The sequence below is a fragment of the Pteropus alecto genome, unplaced genomic scaffold, assembly GCF_000325575.1.
Source record: "Pteropus alecto unplaced genomic scaffold, ASM32557v1 scaffold63, whole genome shotgun sequence".
Taxonomy (NCBI): Eukaryota; Metazoa; Chordata; class Mammalia; order Chiroptera; family Pteropodidae; genus Pteropus; species Pteropus alecto.
The window spans coordinates 6,031,230-6,050,823 of record NW_006434897.1 but is presented as its reverse complement, the minus strand read 5'-3'; the positions used below and the strand labels follow the sequence as shown (position 1 = coordinate 6,050,823).

At 37.3% G+C, this 19,594-nt stretch overlaps 1 protein-coding gene across 2 annotated transcripts in view; it reads left to right on the top strand.

Moving 5' to 3' along the window:
- The window catches only part of UNC5C (unc-5 netrin receptor C), a 326,377-nt gene that overhangs the window by 285,276 nt on the left and 21,507 nt on the right, over positions 1–19,594 (top strand). For both annotated transcript variants that reach the window (XM_006910744.1, XM_006910743.2), the window contains 4 exons: positions 682–1,026; positions 3,844–3,931; positions 13,274–13,442; positions 16,436–16,669. In XM_006910744.1, the coding sequence (XP_006910806.1) occupies positions 682–1,026; positions 3,844–3,931; positions 13,274–13,442; positions 16,436–16,669 (836 nt within the window). The remainder of the gene's footprint in view (positions 1–681; positions 1,027–3,843; positions 3,932–13,273; positions 13,443–16,435; positions 16,670–19,594) is intronic.

The following is a 19,594-nucleotide window of genomic DNA, read 5'->3' as shown; positions in this document are numbered from 1 at the left end:
AGTTGACATTGCACTTCACACCTCTGACTTATGCATGTAAGCAGCCTCCCTGTGTGGCTTCAAAATCAGTGAAATCATCCAGTTCAGCTAGAACATGGGCTCCACAAGGACAGGAATATTGGTCTACTTCATTGATTACTGTATTAACTTCATTCACATAATAAATGAGAATTGACAAGGAGCATGAATCTTTTTTTTCTTTCTCTAACAGGTTTCTCTATCACACATTTTTAACTATTATTTGAAAAGAGTACATGAATTGATTGACTGATTTCTTGAATCTCCTTTTTTTCCCTTTTGACAAGACATTTTGTATGGTTATGAATACAATGGTCTACAGGTGAGCCCAAATTCAGTGTAGACAAGGGAAACTATTACCTATAGTTACCTAGCAGAGATCACTGTTGATTAATTTAATCTGTGGAAATCGTTAAAGACATTAGGAGCAATGAGTAATTTAAAGGCAAGACATAGAATGAACTTGTCTATTTATTTGTAGCCAATAATAAGATGGATCCTAGTTACTTAATTGCCCGATTGTCAGCAAAATCTTAGAGTCTATACATCTTTAATGTTCATGGATTTGCTTCCCTTTTACTCAGAAAATGTCAGGGGAGTCTGACTAATGTAAATTGCCTAAGTGGAGAATGCAAGTGGACTTCCTTTCTCTTTCTGACTCAGATCTCCTGGCAGTACCCCCAGACCTCACATCAGCTGCAGCTATGTACAGAGGACCTGTCTATGCTTTGCACGATGTGTCGGACAAAATCCCAATGACCAACTCTCCAATTCTGGATCCACTGCCTAACCTGAAAATCAAAGTGTATAACAACTCAGGTGCTGTCACCCCCCAAGATGACCTCTCTGAGTTTGCATCAAAGCTGTCCCCTCAGATGACCCAATCCTTGCTGGAGAACGAGGCCCTCAACCTGAAGAATCAGAGTCTAGCAAGGCAGACCGACCCATCCTGTACTGCATTTGGCACCTTCAATTCTCTCGGGGGTCACCTTATTGTTCCCAATTCAGGTAATTCCACAAGGTTTAAATTGCAACGAAAGACCTTAAAAACATATTTTTGTACCAAAATCTTTTTTGTTTGTTTTCACTAGGCTTAAAAAGTTAAATGTAGCCTATCTAACCCAAATCTACTTTAAACATAAACCAACATGACTTCAGACAAAATCAGCAAAACCATTTATCTTCCTCCAGCCAACTCTGAAAACACTTCCTCTCTGAATATTATGCTCACAACTTTCTGCCAAGGTGTAATTTAGAACTGTCATTGACCTTCTTTTTAACAGAGCTTCAGAAGGCAACATCAAGCCAGAAGCTCTCACAGTTGTCATCTCACTTTAAAAGGACAAATTAATTAGAAAACATATTAGTTGGTTTGGTTCCAATTTACTACAGGAAGCAATACTTCAGAATACTAATTTTACATGATCAGAGGACATCATAATAGATATTGAATCTTCATTTATTAACTCTGTTACACAGAGTAACAGCCTCAAGGTATTTATAAGGGATTCATTCCTACGTCTGATATGTCTATTTAGAATCACAGCTTCATCATGTGTTCTTTCGTAGTCTTATTTAGTTTTCAGTTTATTATTTAGCTTTCTGATTCTATGGAATAAACCTCATAAATGTCTTAAATGATGAATTTAAGCTAGTAATCGATAATGTTCGATTAAAGTTGTATTTATTAATCAATGGTAGTAATAAGTTTGGAACTATGGGTCATTAGAGTGATAATGCAGTCCTCTATGAATCTATCTTAGCTCTTTTTGACAAGACTGAGTATTTTGCAAAACAGCAATAAGAAACAATTTCATTGGCCTAAAGTCTTTATGCAGCATAAGAAGAGAACATAATGTATACACAGCCATACAGCCAAGTAATATACAGAACCAACTGGTCTGAACATGAACTTTCTTGACTCTTCCTCTTATTCAGTCCCCCATTTCAATGCCTTGTCAATTTTTCACCCCATACCTTTAAAAGTATATTTTAATATATTGAAATACTTATGAAATACTTATTACTTTTTCTTTTTTATATATTTTACAGTTTAAATCATACATTATATAAAATGCTCTTTCATTATTAATTCTCATGTTATTGTGTGCTTTTTAAAATCATGATTTTGAATATATTTTAATATTCTGACAAATGAATAAATCAAAATATACTCTATTGTTCTATTGTTTAAGCATCATTCCCAAGACAGTTTTTTTTTATAATATTCACTGGATTCTATTTTTCCTTCCCATTTCTACACCTGTTACTTTTTCATATATGAATTATTATATAGGTTTCTCAAGTGGAAAGGAGGGAGCTAGCATGTATTAAATATTTTCTATGTACTAAGCAATGGTGATTTACATATTTTTTTTTAATTTAATACAGTAATAATAGTTACTTATTATGTGTCAGGCCTTATTTTTATTACTTTACATCTATAATTTCATTTCATCCCCATAACAAACATAAAAGTACATTTTATTATTCCCATTGGAAAAAAAAATACCGAGGCTTGCTGGCCTCCTGTGTGGTCCTCCTGCTTCTAGTCTGTGCCTCAACAAACCGTTCTCTACACTAGCGTGATACACCACTTCTCCTGGCACCACAGCGCTCACATTACTTTCCTTCTCAAGAAGGTCATGCCTCAACATTTTCAGTTATACAAAGGCCTTTGAATAACTATTCCTCCTTAGTTTTCCATTCTTTATTCTTGAGCCATTCCACTGTGGTGGGGCAGGCTTCCTTACTGCCCCATATTCGTTTGACATATTCTATTTCCTTCCTAATTAAATTATAAAGCTACTCAAAGACAACAACATTATCTCTTACTTCTTGGCATTCTCCACACTATAACCACAATGATGCTCCATGAATTTTTATTGAATTGAAATAAACCACATTTGTTGGAGTAAAATCGTGGAGCCAAGTATCTCCAGTTTGCTGCCCACCCTGATTTCCTCTGTGAGATGACACTGCGATGGTGCAGGCCGGTGGTTCTCACAGTGTGGTCCACAGACCACCATCATTGTCACCTGGCAGCTTGGTAAAGCTACAAAAATTTATAGTTTTGTTGGAACTGTAAAATCAGAAACTCTGAGAGTAGGATCCAGTAATCTGTGTTTTAGCAAGTCCTCCAGGTGATTCTTTTGCAAGCTCAAGTTGCAAACCACTGCTGTAGGAACAGTTAACTTAGAATACAGGTCAATCCAATATTCCTACAAATTGGCACTAATTAGCAATGAAGCGAAAACCTACTTGACCTGCTGTGACTAAAACTAACAGTTATTCTTCACTTTCTGGAGTTATGTATGATAAAAGAAAGTTCTTCATCAATTATTGGTCTGTTACAGAAAAACACTGATTCTAACTAGATATTTCAAAAATAATTTTTTTTGATATTGAGGTTAGAATTTTGCTGACTTTGAATCTTGTGGGGATTTTTTTTTTTAATTAGAAACAATGCATCATTACAGCTGTTTGAAATTTTAAGAGCAGTTGTTGGCTTTTCCCTCCTTTTACAAGGAAAACAACAGTGGAACCATCTGTCTATTCCTTAAATAAAACAAGAGTTTAAAAAATTACATCATTCCTTTAAATAATTCCATAACTGTTCAGAGGGAGCTGTGGTAACAAATAAGGCCAACAAGGAAGGAAATCAGGGCCGCCATGAATATTTACACGTCTTTAGAGAAAAAGCGGGCTTATGGCTACATGGCCACGAAATCTCCTCATTCCTTTCCACTTGCTTCAAAGGCATTCTGTGAAGTTTCCTTTTGATTCATAGGTCTTATATGACTGCTTTTCTCTTTTGCTATTCAGGAGTAAGCTTGCTGATTCCCGCTGGGGCCATTCCCCAAGGGAGAGTCTACGAAATGTATGTGACTGTACACAGGAAAGAAAATATGAGGTAAATATGCTTTTTCTGGTGCACTTGACTTTATCAATGTCTGACTTGGAGGAGAATTGTATGATAGAAAGAATAAACCCTACATATTTTTGTCTTGAGTGCCCTGCTTCTGGCATGCCCTGGTTTCCCTAGAGCTGTAAAATCTCAGCTTGACTTCTCTTTGTCTTTGAGGCTCCAGACACTTTTGTAGATCTTGAGTATGGGTGGAAGGCCAGAGGTCTCTTCCCAAGTGGACTTGTGGCCGTATTCACTGAACAAATGGCCAGAAACATGACCCATAGCAATAGGGTCATGTCCAGAAACATGTCCAGAGCAATAGGTGGGTAGACCCAGAGACATCAGCTCAGGTATCCAGCTCGTTCCCATTATAAGGTTAAAGGTTACAAAGAATTAGACAATCCCTAACCCCTGACTTGGCACCTCCACCTCAGCAAAGCACTTTATTCTCACTTGCAGGTTCTTCTTTTTGTGACTCTCTCTAACTTAAGAGTTATCAACTTCCTTCTTATGTTTACCACCTCTGTTCCATACTGGGCCTTTCTAAATTGATCTAGAGTTCATTAAAACTAAATTGAATCAAAAAGCTCTATTTCAAATGTATCATAATCATAAAGATTATGTTATTTTAAGTGAAAATAACAAGAGGAGTTTCGAAGTCCTAATTGCCCTCTAACAAATTAAATATGGCATTTCTTGCTCAGTTCTCGTAGAAAATGCATCTTTAAATAGTGCTTTAGAGGCCTGATTCGGAAGTAAACAGAGATCTTAAAATAAAAGATGTTGAATTGAAGATCCTTACATGTAACTTTCATTGTTTATCTCAAGGAGAAAGGCATCAGCTCCTCAGCCCTGAGCTCTGAATGCAAAGCATTAGTGACAAATGTAGAATTAGGTTATCATTATAATGCATTATACCTTTTCTCTTCCCTTTTCTCATCCTCAGAAAAACATCCATTTTTAGTCTTGTTCTTCACTAGCCGAAAAGCTCTTTTATCATGCTCTCAGGAGGAGATACTGATATTTTGTCATCTGTAGGACTCAGAATGTTTTTTCCTCAGCTGATGTACTTTCACCTACATAAACCTTAGCCTGTCTAAGAAAATAATAAAATTTCTTGAACATTATTCATGCCTTATATTTGAGCAAAAGGAAATCACTGAAAGGCTTGTATTTACTCACATCAAGTATTCATTTTTTCATTCTCAATGCAAAATAACATTCATGGGCCCTCAGAGCCCTTCTTTTACAGCAGCAAAAAATGAAGACTGGTAAATTCCAAGATCCCTTTGTATTTTTTTTTCTTCTTTCTCTTGTCTGGAGTCAAGGTTAGCAACTAAGTACATCCATCCCTCAAGGCCTTTGCCAACATGAACATTTGTTTAAACAGCAATGAATATTGGCTGGCACTTTATGCTGAGAAGCAACGAGGTGTTCGTGGTCTCTTATTTTCCATCTGATCTCCACTATCTTGAGCTGAAGATCAAGCCAAAGGGGGCTGCTGCAGGGGCCTGCTGACGCTCAAAGATGTGCGCATTCACCTGCCTCCCATGGTTTTCTTTCCCATAGTTTAGTTGGCACCCTGACCAGAATAACTGTACATTTTAGATGAAAGAGAGAGAAAACAGAAACTTGATAAAGCTGGACACTTCTGCTTTTAGGTGCCTCTGCCTTTGACTCTAAAAAAGGAAAGTAAATTCCTCCTTTCAGTGCCTTCCACTTGACGTTAGGTGCAGAGGAAATTGTTCTATTGAATTTAATGTGCATCAGAGAAGTTCTGTTTATAAAAATGAAGCTAGAGAAACCTCAAGATTTCAAAAGAAAATAAGCAAGGAATAAACAAGGAACCACAAAACAAGAAACAACCACAAGAAGATAACTGTCTCAAATAAATGTCAAAGTCCTCTCTTCATTAATTTTCTGTTGTGAACTAGCTTTTTTTTCTTGTAAGAACACGATGTCAAGAACGTGTTTTAGGATATAGTGATAACACAAAGCATAGCTACCATTTATTCAGTATACTTTTAATTTCGTTTATTCCTCTTTACTACCCTGAAACTTATGAGGAGCTCCACCTTAAAGATGAAAAACCAAGCTCAGGGAAATTAAGTCACACAGCCGAATCCTCACAGTTAATAACTGAGAGAAGGCAGAATTCACACCCAAGTTATCGCAACCACGAAGCTCATCTGCTCACTCTCTCACATGTCATCCATCCGCCATCTCACCAGTGTGCAACTCGAGCCCCTGCCTTCTTATTACAGTGCATTCTGGAACAGTTTCTTTCTATTGCTCCCTAAAGACCCTTTCTATCCTTACATGATGTGTGAGGGAACTTCTTACAGAGAAGACACTGTGAGGACATCAGGAGATATGAATGTTATTTCAAAGCTTTTATAGGAAAATTCTGATTATTTTTTTCACCATTTTCCATCTCTCTAATTCCCTTTATTGCATCCCAAACTGGGTGTTTATCCAGCTGGATGGTATCCAGCTGGTCATCAGCTGATGTGAACTGTCTAAAGGGAGGCGTGAACTTAATTACATGTGGCATAGTGAATGTGACAAGAGAGGCCTTGTCATTACCAAATATGCTCTAAGAGAAAGCACTGAATGGCAGATGAGCAGCCTAAATGAGCTGCAGAGATGGGACAAGCTGTCTCTGACCAAAGGGAACAGAGCGGCAAGGCTGTACTTGTGATTTTTATCTGCCCTGCTTTACAGATCTCTGGAGAGACTGCAAAGCCTCTGTTTCCCTCTGTGGATACAATTTCTGCGATTAATAGAACTAACATGGGCCATTTTGCTTTGTTTCCAGTAACAGTTAAAAAAATAAAATGAGCCTCACACAGACTGAAGTTTTGCCCATTGTCATTGCTTATTGAAAAACAATTTGAATTGAAGAGATGAGTGTTAATGTTCCCCTTCTCTGTTCTGTACTTGCCTAGTAGTTTTCTCAAAAGGCCAAAAAATCAATTTAGACATTCCAAATATAAAGGTGAATAGAACTTTTTTTTTTTTTTTCAGTAAGCCATAAGGGGCCATGAAAAGTCTCTGAGCAGCCAAGTGATACAAGAATAGCAGTGCTTTTTAAAGATTGATCGAGTGATGGTATGCAGGATGAACCAGTGGAGGAAACAGAAAGATTCCCTCAAAGGCTGAGAGCCTAGTTGGGCTGTAGTAATAATCTAAGTGCGAGGGGAGAGGGTACAGAGCCAGGCCTGAGCTTGGAGAATGGAAGGTGAAATATATTTCAGAAGAAAAAGTATTCACAACTGTTAGAAGAGATGAAAAACACACAAAAAAGTATACTTAAGAATCAAGCCTTAGAGACTGTGAGAAATGTGAGAGCAATGAAAGAGGCCAGAAGCAGCAACTGGTTCAAGGAGAGAAAGGGCAAATTCTAAGATAGGTACAGGCAGTGTGTGCAAGTGAGGGCAGGGGATTCGTGCTGTAGAAGCAGATGAAAAGTGGATCCTCCCAGGGAAATAGTGCGGAAGCAGAAAGAAGAAATCTGCGGACAAAACTTTGGGAAATATTCCTATTTGTGGTTTGTATGTGATGAGCAAAACTAAGTAGAACCTGCAAGGATAAGGCAGAGAAGGAATTTGCATCATACGTGGTTCTTAACATTGTGGCTACTCAAATGACTATTTTAAATGAAAAGTCAAATGATTGTAAGGGTAACAAGAAAAAAATCAAAGGTAAAGAGAGTTTCAAAGTGGAGGAAGTAGTTGACAGAGGTATTATTAAAATTAAAATATAAAGAATGAGAAGGATAATTTAAATTTTTTTGAACAAAATCCCAGTAGGAAGAGTTGAAGGTGTGAATTCATGGTGACACAATTAAAACTATCATGTATATTCACTGAATATAAATAATGAAGTAATGTTAGGATAGTGAGCCAAAAATCTTTTATGGAGGTAATCAAATAACAGAAAATTTTAATTTACTTAAATATATTGTTTTCAACCTTGTGAACAGTAGTTGACATTTTTTTCTCAGTGAAACTCAGGATATTCTCCTTGTAAGTAGAGTCCTACATTCCTCCTTCGAAGGAACAGCTATAAAAAGAGTAAAGGTTTGGGAGAAAGGAGTCCGGGTATATTTAAATCTTTCTCTCACTGTTCTCTACAGTTTTTAGCTATTGAAATCCTACTTATAAAAAAATGATAAAAAAATGATTCAAGGTGATTTATGAAAAAAAAACAGTCTTTTCAATGGGGGAAAAAAACTTTAAATACATAGATAAAATGCTAAGAAAAATAAGATTAGAAAAGATAAGATAGTCAGGTGAGCGGTTAGAATATAAAATGTTTGGCATAATTCCCAGCATATTTTCTGGTAATTGGTCACGAATTTACTATTTTGAAGCTTTCAAGAGGGGAGCATGGTAAGTTACAAGATCCATGTGTCCATGAGGAACAAATATGCCCAGAAAAAGCAATGATTTCTCAATATAAAGAAGACATTTTGTTAATACGATGAACAACATCCTTAAAATAAAAACAGCAATAAGTTTGATAGAGATGCTTCTTTTACTGTCCTTCAATGTAAGTAAATAGTATAAGGTCCTAGTATATATATATCCAGTAAAATAATTTCACAAAGATTCAGTAACACAGTCTAGGGCACAATACTTAACTGTTCTGGCGTAATCTGGGATAGATTTTGGCCTGTCTAGGGAAATGGCGTCATGCTCTTCAGAGCAGCTTCCATAAATATTTTTTTTTGCTCAATTGAGCTTTTGATAGCTAGTGAGTTAGATAATCCCTGTCAGATACCTTAAGTGCAAATATTTCAAGTTGCCAGATATATGTGAAACCGTGTGCTTTAAAAGACAGCTGAGCCTAGGGTGGGATTGTCATCCTGAGGGACCTGACGGAAGCTGTACATGTTAATAGAAGACATCTTGTCTCCACACGGAGGTGGATGGAAACAGCTTCTTTTGAAGAAGCAGTTTCGAACCTGATGTAGCAAACAGACAAAATTTTTCAATGCCCTAACCTCAGATAAGCAACTCAAAATATACCATTATGTGAAAGAAACCAAATGATTGTGTTTGAAATCTAGTTTTGCCTGTGACTAGCTGTGCAGCCTTAGGCAAGTGTGTTAATATCTCCAGATTTCAGTTTCCTCTACTGAAAAAAAGAGGTAACATAAATACTTATTCTAACTACCTTACAGGTGTGCCGTGAGCAGCAAATGCAATTGCTTTTGTGAAAGTGTTGTAAATTATGCACTTCTATGTAGCAGAATTTCTCCTCACTGATAGCAGCAAGCAAAGGATGAGAAAATCTCTCTGACAGGAAATGAAAACTCTCTGAGAGCTTCATTCTATAGGCTTTAGAACACATCCAGCATTTGCCACGATGTTATTATTATTGGGCTTTGAAAAGCCTTTAAATGTTAATCGTTTTTCATTACTGAATTTCTACTTAATTGCTGCTTCTGTAGCTAATTTTTGCTTTGTGTTCATTTCCATATCATCTGCAATTAATATTTACACACTGTTTGCTTAAATAGCTCAGATAACACATGAGACCTAAAGGAGTCAAAACCTTCTCTGCAAAAACATGAATCAGATTATTTATATTTATTTTCTACTATTTTCAGTTTATGTATTTTGATATTCTCCCTTTATATAAATAAAGAAAATGTGAATTTAAATACTCTAACTTTTGATTTTACATAGTTAAATCGTAACCATCTCTAAGTCACTACTTCCATCAATGCTTGGAAATGTTTCCAGTTTCGACACTACTTCTTTCATCTTGAAAACACAAAAAGAGTCTTATCATTATTTCTTCTTTGTTTTCCATTCGCTGTTATGAATTCCACTTCACCACTTCCCTATTCATTACGTGTTTTCACCTCGCTGGGTTAATAAATTCTTTTGACACCCACTGCCCCTTCCTTCTCTTGCTATCTCTCCTCTAAGAATGGCGCCATCAATATTGCATGCCAGGGGTGTGTTTGGAGAGCTCATGTCTGACAGCTCCCCAGCCCAGCAGGGAGTCTTCTCCCTTCTGCTCCAACTCAGTGATAAGAAGAAGCCCTTCTCCTTCTGCCTCAAGCACCTGCTGCTAACAGAGCAGACTGAGAGACAGATGTTTCCAACCCCCAACTTTATTGCAAGGGCCACTTGAAATGGATTCCACTTTAGTCTCCTTCCTTAAAAGTTTAATGCTCACTTTTCAAGGTATACTTGTAACTAAAAGGTAAGAGTAGTGCTCAGGAAAATGTAATCATTACTTTTCTTTTTTAACCCTGATAGGAAAAGTAGTATTAAAAAAGCTCAGGGCAGACAATGTACTATAAACTATGATACAATAAAAGCAAAACTTCGCTCATGTTCTAAGAGAATGAATTTCAGACTGGAAGGAAGGAGGAAAAACTAGGTTAAGAGGAAATGAAAATGAGGGGCCAAGGGGATAGTAATGAGTTATCAGGCTGCCAACCTTAAGATTCCAAATTAAAGTACATTTCCAAGTACTTCAGTAACTTTAGATTTAATAAAACTGCGTTGTTATTCAGTGAGAATGGAGATTATATTAAAAGATTAAAAGGAGACAAAAATTGTTTTGATTTTCTGAATAGAAGGAAAGAAAAGCCATAGATTGGTGAGATCCTAGTAAAATGTTAGAATGAGAGAGGAAGCAGTGATAGCCAAGTTTTATTAAGGGGAAAATATGCCAAGTTTTAATTGAGTTCTCGGAACTGATGATAATAATTGTCAAAACTAAGGAATCTCTAAGATTTAACCTTGCTTGTGAGCTACCAGTTTTGTTGCCACAGTTTTGAGGATGCTGATACATGATACAAGATCCCTGGTCAGAGACAAAGGACAGTTTATTGCTCACAGCAATAGCATTATCTAGAGTGTCATCATTTTTGTGCTAGTCTCCTGAGCCCCAGTCCTGAAAGAGTGATGCAAAGAGAGTCAGATGACATCTACACACTCAGTGGTTGCGTTCCAGGAAAGGACCCCCGAGTTTAGGAAAACTGAGTATTTTATAATGGAGGGGTAGACATGTTTGCCATTTGCTCCAGAGGCAAGCACTATCCTCATCTTCCAAGGCGATTGCTAGACAATCACCTTGAAAAGATAGTTGGGAACATGCAAAACTATGAAAGATCCATGGAGAATTGTCTTCCAACAATATTTAAAAAATAGTAACAACTGCTATCACTCATCGAGTGAGAGCATAAATATAAGCTAACTTTTATATTATGTAGTATTTAATGTGTAAATCATAGATAGACTACAGAAAAATCCATTTCAAGTGGCTGCTGCAATTATAAAGGAGTTTTATATGTCCCTATAATACCCATGTGAGTGAAATGGAAAGATGTGAACTGGACAATGTACCTTTTAATGGATTTATATTTGACTGAACTAAATAACTCAAAGTATTGATGTCAGACTGGAGAGAGGTTTCAAGTAGTGTCCTTGAAAAGATCTCTGTCTCTGCCCTATTCTTGTATTACAATGTTATCAATAATTGGAATGAGAACATAAATGGCAGGCATATCAGATTTATGGAGGATAAAAGACTGGAAGAGACAGCCAATATTTGGAGGAAAGACATAGTGTTAAGAAATAGATGACCTGAAGTTTTCCCTGAAACTATTAAGGTGAAAGTAAATAGCTAAATATAAATTTCTGTACATAGGTTCAAAAGCCATCATTGCAACCACAGAACTATAGAGACTTAGCCTAAGAGCCTTTCATGTTAAGAATACATAAAGTGGTTAGCTTTAACAAATTGCTCAGCCTTCTTGGGGCTTCATTGCCTTATTTTATAAAGGAGATGCTTAACCGTATTATCTCCATCTTCCCATCTAACTCAAACCTGCTGAATAATATTTATAAATATTGATAGAGAATGATCTAAGGCAACAATTTTGAAGACAATGATAATACTATTTATTCCAAGTCAAAGAAAATAGAAGTCTCTCTGTATTGTCTACTTGAGTATTACACTCATTTAAATATACTCCACTTTAATGAAGACAGACAAACATCTATATGAAAATGAAGATAGAAATATAGGGAGAGATCTGGAAACTACGCTCTTTTAGCTGAAGTCTAAAAAATTCAGGAATTGAGTCTGAAAATTCATGAATTTGGTCTGAAATACAGAAGATGTTTTAGAGACATCATAACAATCTCTAAATATTTGAAAGGCTTTTATGCCAAAGTGGAGAGAAAGTAGATCAAGGATATGTGGAGAGGTGTCAGGAAGGCAGATTGGGTTCATTCTAAGTAAGAATGTTTTGCAAATTCGAGTCCACAATAGATGAGGTGACCCTCAGTAGTAGCGGACTACAATTTGGGGTGTGTCTAAAGCACTAACCACATGTCAGCGTATTGTAGAGAGGCTCCTGCTTTGAAAGGAAGGTGGTGCTTGTTGACCTCGAGGGCCCTTCTGCCTCTAAAATTCTATGATTTCATGATTTCTTAAGCCACCCTATCTGACAGAAGTAGTTTTGAGTACTGTTGTTTAGAAAGCATTAGTTTGAGTCCTAGCATTAGTACTGTTCGTTGTGAGATTTGGGGCAATTCACTCAACACCTTGGGACTACTTTTCCAAACTGGCTTATAGCTCAGGTTCATTTACTCATTTACTTGTCGATTACAGTCTTATTGGGGAAAGAATTTAAGGCAATTTTTTTAAAAACGTGAAATAAAGATTTTGAATTTTTAAGGTTCTTTACACCCAAACTCTCAGAGTATGAAGTATACAAGTAGAGAGATTTCTTTTTAAATTGCTATAGAAATACAGTTCTATGTTCTGTCTGGTAATATTTGAAAGAGTGAATCTGTTGTACGGAGCTGAATTATTCCTGAAAATCATTTGGATGAAGTTTAGCTCTATGGTGTCCTTATTATGAAGTCATTTTTTTTAAAGTATTTTTCAAGTTAGATCCTAACAAACACAAAAGTATTTAAAATCTTGTGAGCACAATTACAAGTATTATCAGAAAACATGGTTATGTGACCTCATAAGGACTCTATTCCTTCTCATTCCATCCTGAAAGTATCCGAACATGAATTCAGAGGAAGTTGTCAAAGGCAGACTTGTGTCTGAGGGAAGAGGATCAAAGAGATGTTGGCAGATCCACTATTTATCATAAAGTCTTACAAGATCAAAGTCTTGGTGTAAAGAACACGTCTTCCCATTTAGTTCTGCCTCACCACCACCAACATCCTCCTTACTCCCCCCAAAAAACCTCCAAGAAGAAATTATTTGTTCAATTTTAGGTATAAAATCTCAAAGAGTACATACACACAAATACTATGGAAATGTCAATGATGCTGTTCTCTGCTCTCCTCCTAGGCCACCCATGGAAGACACTCAGACACTTTTGACCCCTGTGGTGAGCTGTGGGCCTCCAGGAGCCCTGCTGACCCGCCCCGTCATCCTCACTATGCATCACTGCGCAGATCCCAATACCGAGGACTGGAAGATACAGCTCAAGAACCAGGCAGCACAAGGACAGTGGGAGGTGAGATTCTGTTGGAATAAAGATGGAACACAGGAGCGATTCATACAAATAAGCAGGAGCAATCATGGGAATGCTTTTATTTTCAAAGCAAAACATGGATGGAATTTTAGCTTATACTCAAAATGAAGGAGAAAGAGAGAAGAAAGGACAAAGGGAGGAGAGAAAGAAGGAAGGAGGTAGGAAGGGAGAGAGATAGACAGACAGTTTGCTGATTGCTTTATCTACTGACTGATAGACACAAACAAAATGATGGTCAAGCATAGGGAATGTGCACTTAGGAATTTTACACAATTTTCTTTTAGAATATACATACTAGATCTTGGGAAGGGAAATATGCACATATTTGTTTGTTTCTTTGCTTATGTATGTGTGAATGTATTTCAAATTAGGAGATAGAGAAACATTGCACCTGGATCAGAAAAGGTTAGGCTCTAGTTCTTCTGAACTTAAGCTAGGAAAACAGAAATGGTGCATTTTCTAAACTCCACGAGAGTGAAGAACACCCATGGCAACATGGCTCTCGATAGGTGTTGCCATCACAACTTCTTAAGGACAGTGCTTTAAGCGTATCCTGTTTTTGACATCAGAACATTTCAGTTAGTGCAAAAGGATTCCCAGTTATATTTACTACAAAGATTTTATACCTAATAATCTTTTTAAAAGTTTATATGTTTTCATTATCCTTCAAATAAACAGTATCTATTGTTTAAATGGAAAATAGCCAAGAAAAGTATTACATTTTAGGTTATTCTCAGGAAAGCATATTTCAGGAATATGTTTATCAAAAAATATCAAATATTTTTATAAACTAACCCTGAATTTTTATATAATCAATGCAAAGAAAAGTATCTGATCTGTATGTTATAATTTTTGTGATTACTCATTCTCTTAGAGAAAAAAAATTTTGGAAAAAATATACATAAAGATTCAATTCCCTAATATTTTAAGAAAAAGTAGTATTGGAGTTAAAAGAGTAGTAGGGCACCCCTGGGATTAACTGGAGTTTCCTTTCTATGGACATGTTCTTTTCTTAGCCACATGAAGAGATCACTCTTTACCAGAGGACCTAAGTCCAGGATTGAAGTCCAGGGATACACTTTATGTTGAGCTGAGATCAGACTTAACCAAATTTAACTTCAACTCCATTAAACTTTAAATGATTTATCTTGAAGACTTGGCAAAGTTTTACTCTCAAGTGACCCTAAATTGCTTGCATGATTCTCTGCCTAATGCCCTAATACCCTATGTCTAGGTAATTTGCGTATTAATAACAATTTGAGTAATAATAACATCAATAATAAGAAGAAAATAAAAGAAAGAGATGAGAGAGTAGAGAGATAAGGGCGATGCTTATGAAAACACTCTATACTTGTGATAGAGACATGTGGCGTCTTGATTCTTCACCATATTGTCTAGGAGACTTTCTGTAACATTTGATGATGCTTGAGACTTCCACTCACTCTGCTAGAGAAAGCAGCTTCTTTCCAGGTGTCTTTTTGGGACTGGAATAAATGCAGAGGTACTGAGCATCTATCTCTCTTTCTGGTTCAGTCTGTGCTTCATCATTATCATTGGGCACAGGTTCAGTCGAAGAAACAATTTCATGGATGCTGTGAAAATACAGCTCTTACTAGAACTCAGATGATGTCGTAAGGTCTAACTGATAAACAACCAACCACTCAAAGGGGCTACTTCTTTCATATCTTTGTCCAGCCCCAGGGACTCAATTTATGATGAAACATTCATTTATTTTTTGGACAAATAACCATTTGCTCACCGTGAGGCAGGCCCACTGAAATACTGCGGGAAGCAAAGTACCTGTAGTTCCTGCCTCTGCAGACATTAAGTAGCCTAATGCAGAGGCTGAGTCCTGCGCACACATGCATTTTACTTCTCCCATGTGAAATTTTCTTTTAAATCTGAATTAATGAAAAGTTGGAAGATTTCACATAAATATCTAAGCTTCCACCTTCTTTTGAAAAAGTAAAGATTTTGTGCTCAGCGGGCCTGCGTTCTAGCATAGCTGCGATGGGCTGAAGCCAAGCAGAGACTGAGCTCCGTAGACAGGCCTGTGCTCTGCTTCACTGCAGTCTCCACCACTTCCTACTGTCTCTTGCCCTTTCTGCTTCACCTATTCTTATTACCTGGCTGCTCTGACTCTGAGAGGCTTGTGGAATTGTGACCCTTGGCTTGTGGATTCTATGCTTGGTCTTTCAGATGATTTTTTTCTGTGGTCTGAGTCATTTGGATAAATCAAAACCTGCTGGAGTTGGTAACTATTTTTAAAAATTCATCACTTCCACTTATTTTTGGTCCTTGCTAAATATTTCCAAAATTTAAAAGGATAGACTGTTTAAAAGCTTGCATGAAAATTAACAGAGAAAAATCCATGGGTGTTGCCATATTGTGCTTTTCAGAGTGCAGCCCAGATTATTGAGGAAAAATAGTGTGTTGCTTCGGAAAGTAATTAGTGGGTGAATTTGGAAGAATGTAGTAGAGTAGTATTGTATAATTCCTTAATTTTTCTAATTTTTTTTCAAAACTCTAGATTTTTAGAGGGAAAAAATTACTATGCTATAATGTCATTGAAATAAAATAGTACTTTTGGATTCAGTAAGAAATTTAGAGATCAAAACATTAAATCCTCAGACACTCAGAGAATAAACTCAGGTATAATGAAGTTAAAAGGATAACTCATGAATTTCTTTTGGAATTTTATATAGATTCCAGTAATGTAGATTCTTGAAAGATCAAAACATGCTAAGTAAAGGACATCGAAATAAAAATATCAGCACTATAAAGACAAGGGAAGTGTAGGAGATAATGATGAAGAATGGAAATAAAGATATAATAAAGCCTGAGAAAGAAAAAAGAGCAGGGAAAAGAATAATAAAACTCAGGAGAAGAGGTCCTGTTCTACCTACCACCAGTGGCCACTGTGACAGCAGGATCCTCAGTGGCTCAACCATGGTCCCTTTCCTCTTGTTCCGCAGGATGTGGTGGTAGTAGGAGAAGAAAACTTCACTACCCCCTGTTACATTCAGCTGGACGCAGAGGCCTGCCACCTCCTCACGGAGAACCTCAGCACCTACGCCCTGGTCGGGCAATCTACCACCAAAGCTGCTGCAAAGCGCCTGAAGCTGGCCATTTTCGGGCCACTCTGCTGCTCCTCTCTGGAGTACAGCATTCGAGTCTACTGTCTGGATGACACCCAAGATGCCCTGAAGGTAAGTGGCTCCTGCCTGACCTGCCCTTTTCACCTTCACATCGAAGGCAAGGTTTGATGTGGCTACACACACTTAAAGAAGGTGTGTTTGCATGTGTGTGCCCAAGTGCATGAACACAAGTATTTGGCCCCAAAAGATGCAGTTAAAAGAAATATTTCTCTGAGGCCATGCTGATAAATGAGCTATTTCCATTATGCTGATTCTTCCCAAGGGCTACTTTTGTTTATTTTCCTTGATTTCCTCTAATGAAAAATTTAGAAATGGAAGAATTTGGCAATGAGACCTATGGATGGTAACTAATCTGCTTCCATGTTTATCTCAGCTGTGTTCTTCCTATAAACGGAATTGGCGTAATTGCTCACACTATATGTTCCTCTTGTGTGCCACTGCATTTATATGCTTTCCCATTCTTTTTATGAGGACTGCGAGGGAGAGTGTTAGCATTTGACAACAGGCTGCTGCTTTGCAGAATAAATGAGCTTAATTCCTGGTGCTATTATTGCCATTCATTTCATCTCATTTGAAGCTTTAAAGGATATAGTAAGTGCCTCTGAAGAAGTTACAATCTAGAAGGAGGGATAAAAGAAGCACGCCAAAGACTAGGAGACAAGTCAGAGTGTGATAAATGCTATAGATGAATGCAAAGTTCCATGGAAGTTCAAGAGAGGGAGGCATCTTATTATTTTAAGGAAATCTGAAAAGAAGCTAACATTTGATATTTGCCTTAAAGGAAAATACAGTTTGACCAGCAATAACAGGAAGAATACAAGATTTCTAGGTGAAGGGAACAGCATGAAGAAACACAGAGGGAACAGTAAATACAGTTACTATACAGGCATATTACTTCTAGTAAGCTTAGAATGATTGGAGTTTTATTGGGATGGACCTTGACTGCCAGAGAGAGGAGTTGAGATTCAGTTTCTTGAGTTAATGGAGAGTCACTGGAGAGATTTAAACAGAAGAAGACATGATTGGAAAAATGTATTAGAAATAGGCTGATGTCAGTGGAAAGATAGAGTCAAGTTAAGAAGAAAAGCATAGTAGAGCTGGAGTGATGATGGGCATGAGAAAAGTATAGTTATGAAAGGTCCTGTTCAAGTAGCTCTTGCAGGACCTGGTGACTAACACTGAATGGGTGGAGGAGAAGATTAAGTCTGCCTCTGAGTAACAGCAACAAATGCAAGGGGGCAAGTAGCTTTGGGGTGTGGATATAATGCCTGTGCTTTGGGAAGATTAAGTCAGAGCTATGAATTAGATATCAGGACAAAGATGCCCAAGGAACAATTAGAAATATGGATGTGGCTCTCTGAATGGAGAGCAGATCCTGAGATAGAGACTTGGGAACCAACTATATAATATTAATATTTGTCATCCATAGTGGTCAGAGAGACTATCAAGGGAGAATAGGGGAAGAAAATAATTTTTAAAAAATAATAAACATTACTGAAAACTTCCTATGTGCAGGACAAGATTCTAAATATTTTTTAACTCATATAATCTTCATGACAACCCTGTAAGATACCATTATCCCCACTTTATAGATATGCAATCTAAGGCACAGAAAGTTTAAGTTGCTCTAGGTCACATAGCTATTGAGTGGAAAGTTCAAGCTTCATACCCAAGCATCTGGCCACAGTCTGGACTCTCCAGCACTAAAGTGGATTTTTCAAAGAGCCGCCCTCTAGAGCAGCGGTCCCCATTAGATTCTGTTATGAGAATCTAATGCCTGATGATCTGAGGTGGAGCTGAGGCAGTGATGCTAGCACTGGAAAATGTCAGTAAATACAGATGAAGCTTCGCTGCTCACCCCCTGCTGTGCAGCCCAGTTCTTAACAGGCCATGACCAGTACTGGTCCATGGTCTGGGGGTTGGGGACCCCTGCTCTAGAGCATAGAGACCAAGGAGAGCCCTGCCATGACAAGAGAGAAGAATGGCATCCAGCAAAGGAGCTTTAGAAAGATTAGTTCCCAAGGAAGGAAGAAGAGAAGTGGAAGAAAAATGTGTCAAGGGAGCCAAGGGAAGCAATTTTTCTGAAAATGGAGGTATTTCATTCTGGACTTTCCATCCAGAGAGTATTTCTGGGTCATGAAAACTAAATTGCAGCTTGGGTCCATGGAGCGAATGAGATAGAGTCAGTCACTAGATATATTTTTGATGGTCGAGCCTATAGGAGTTTCTGATGTTGAATAAATGAAGTGAACACACAGCTCTAGTGTAAAGCCTAAGGTTATTTCTTTTATATCTTTGCAAATGTGATACTTCTAAGGCACTGTCAGGATAGAAATCATCCCTGGCTTAAATTCTTCTTAAGGAAAACTGTATTTGTAGAGGATCCACGTGATCCGATTAAGGCAAATCTTTTTAACAATTCCAAGAGTCATTGCAAAAAGCATACTGTAGACGATCTTATATCATATTTGAAATATTTGGTACACATATTTTATACTCACACACATAGTTCTTATACTTAGATATTCTTGAACTTTCTTCCTAATAGACACACACAAATTCATGAAAAAAAAGTAATGTTTCATAAAATGATTTTGATTATTTTAATTAGTGGCCAACACCAAGAGAGACTGATTACAGGTTTAAGCAGCGAAAATAACCCAGGAGCAGTTTGTATTGTGGTCAGTGCTTTCTGAATAGACATTTATAAATTCTCAGTATCTGGGGATCCAGGCACTTAGCCTGAAACAAATGTGAATAATGGATAAGGCTTTCTTGCACCCCATGGCCTTTTAATGCAGAAATACCAAAATTCTAGTTATAAGTGAATGATCTATCCAGCTTACCAAAGAGATAATTAGTTCTGGCCAACACTGCCTCACACCCATCCTTGAATTGGAACCTTGGGGCTGATAAATTCAGAAAAGCCCTTCATTACCTCAGTTCTGCCTTTGTGGCACCCCACCTACTAATGTG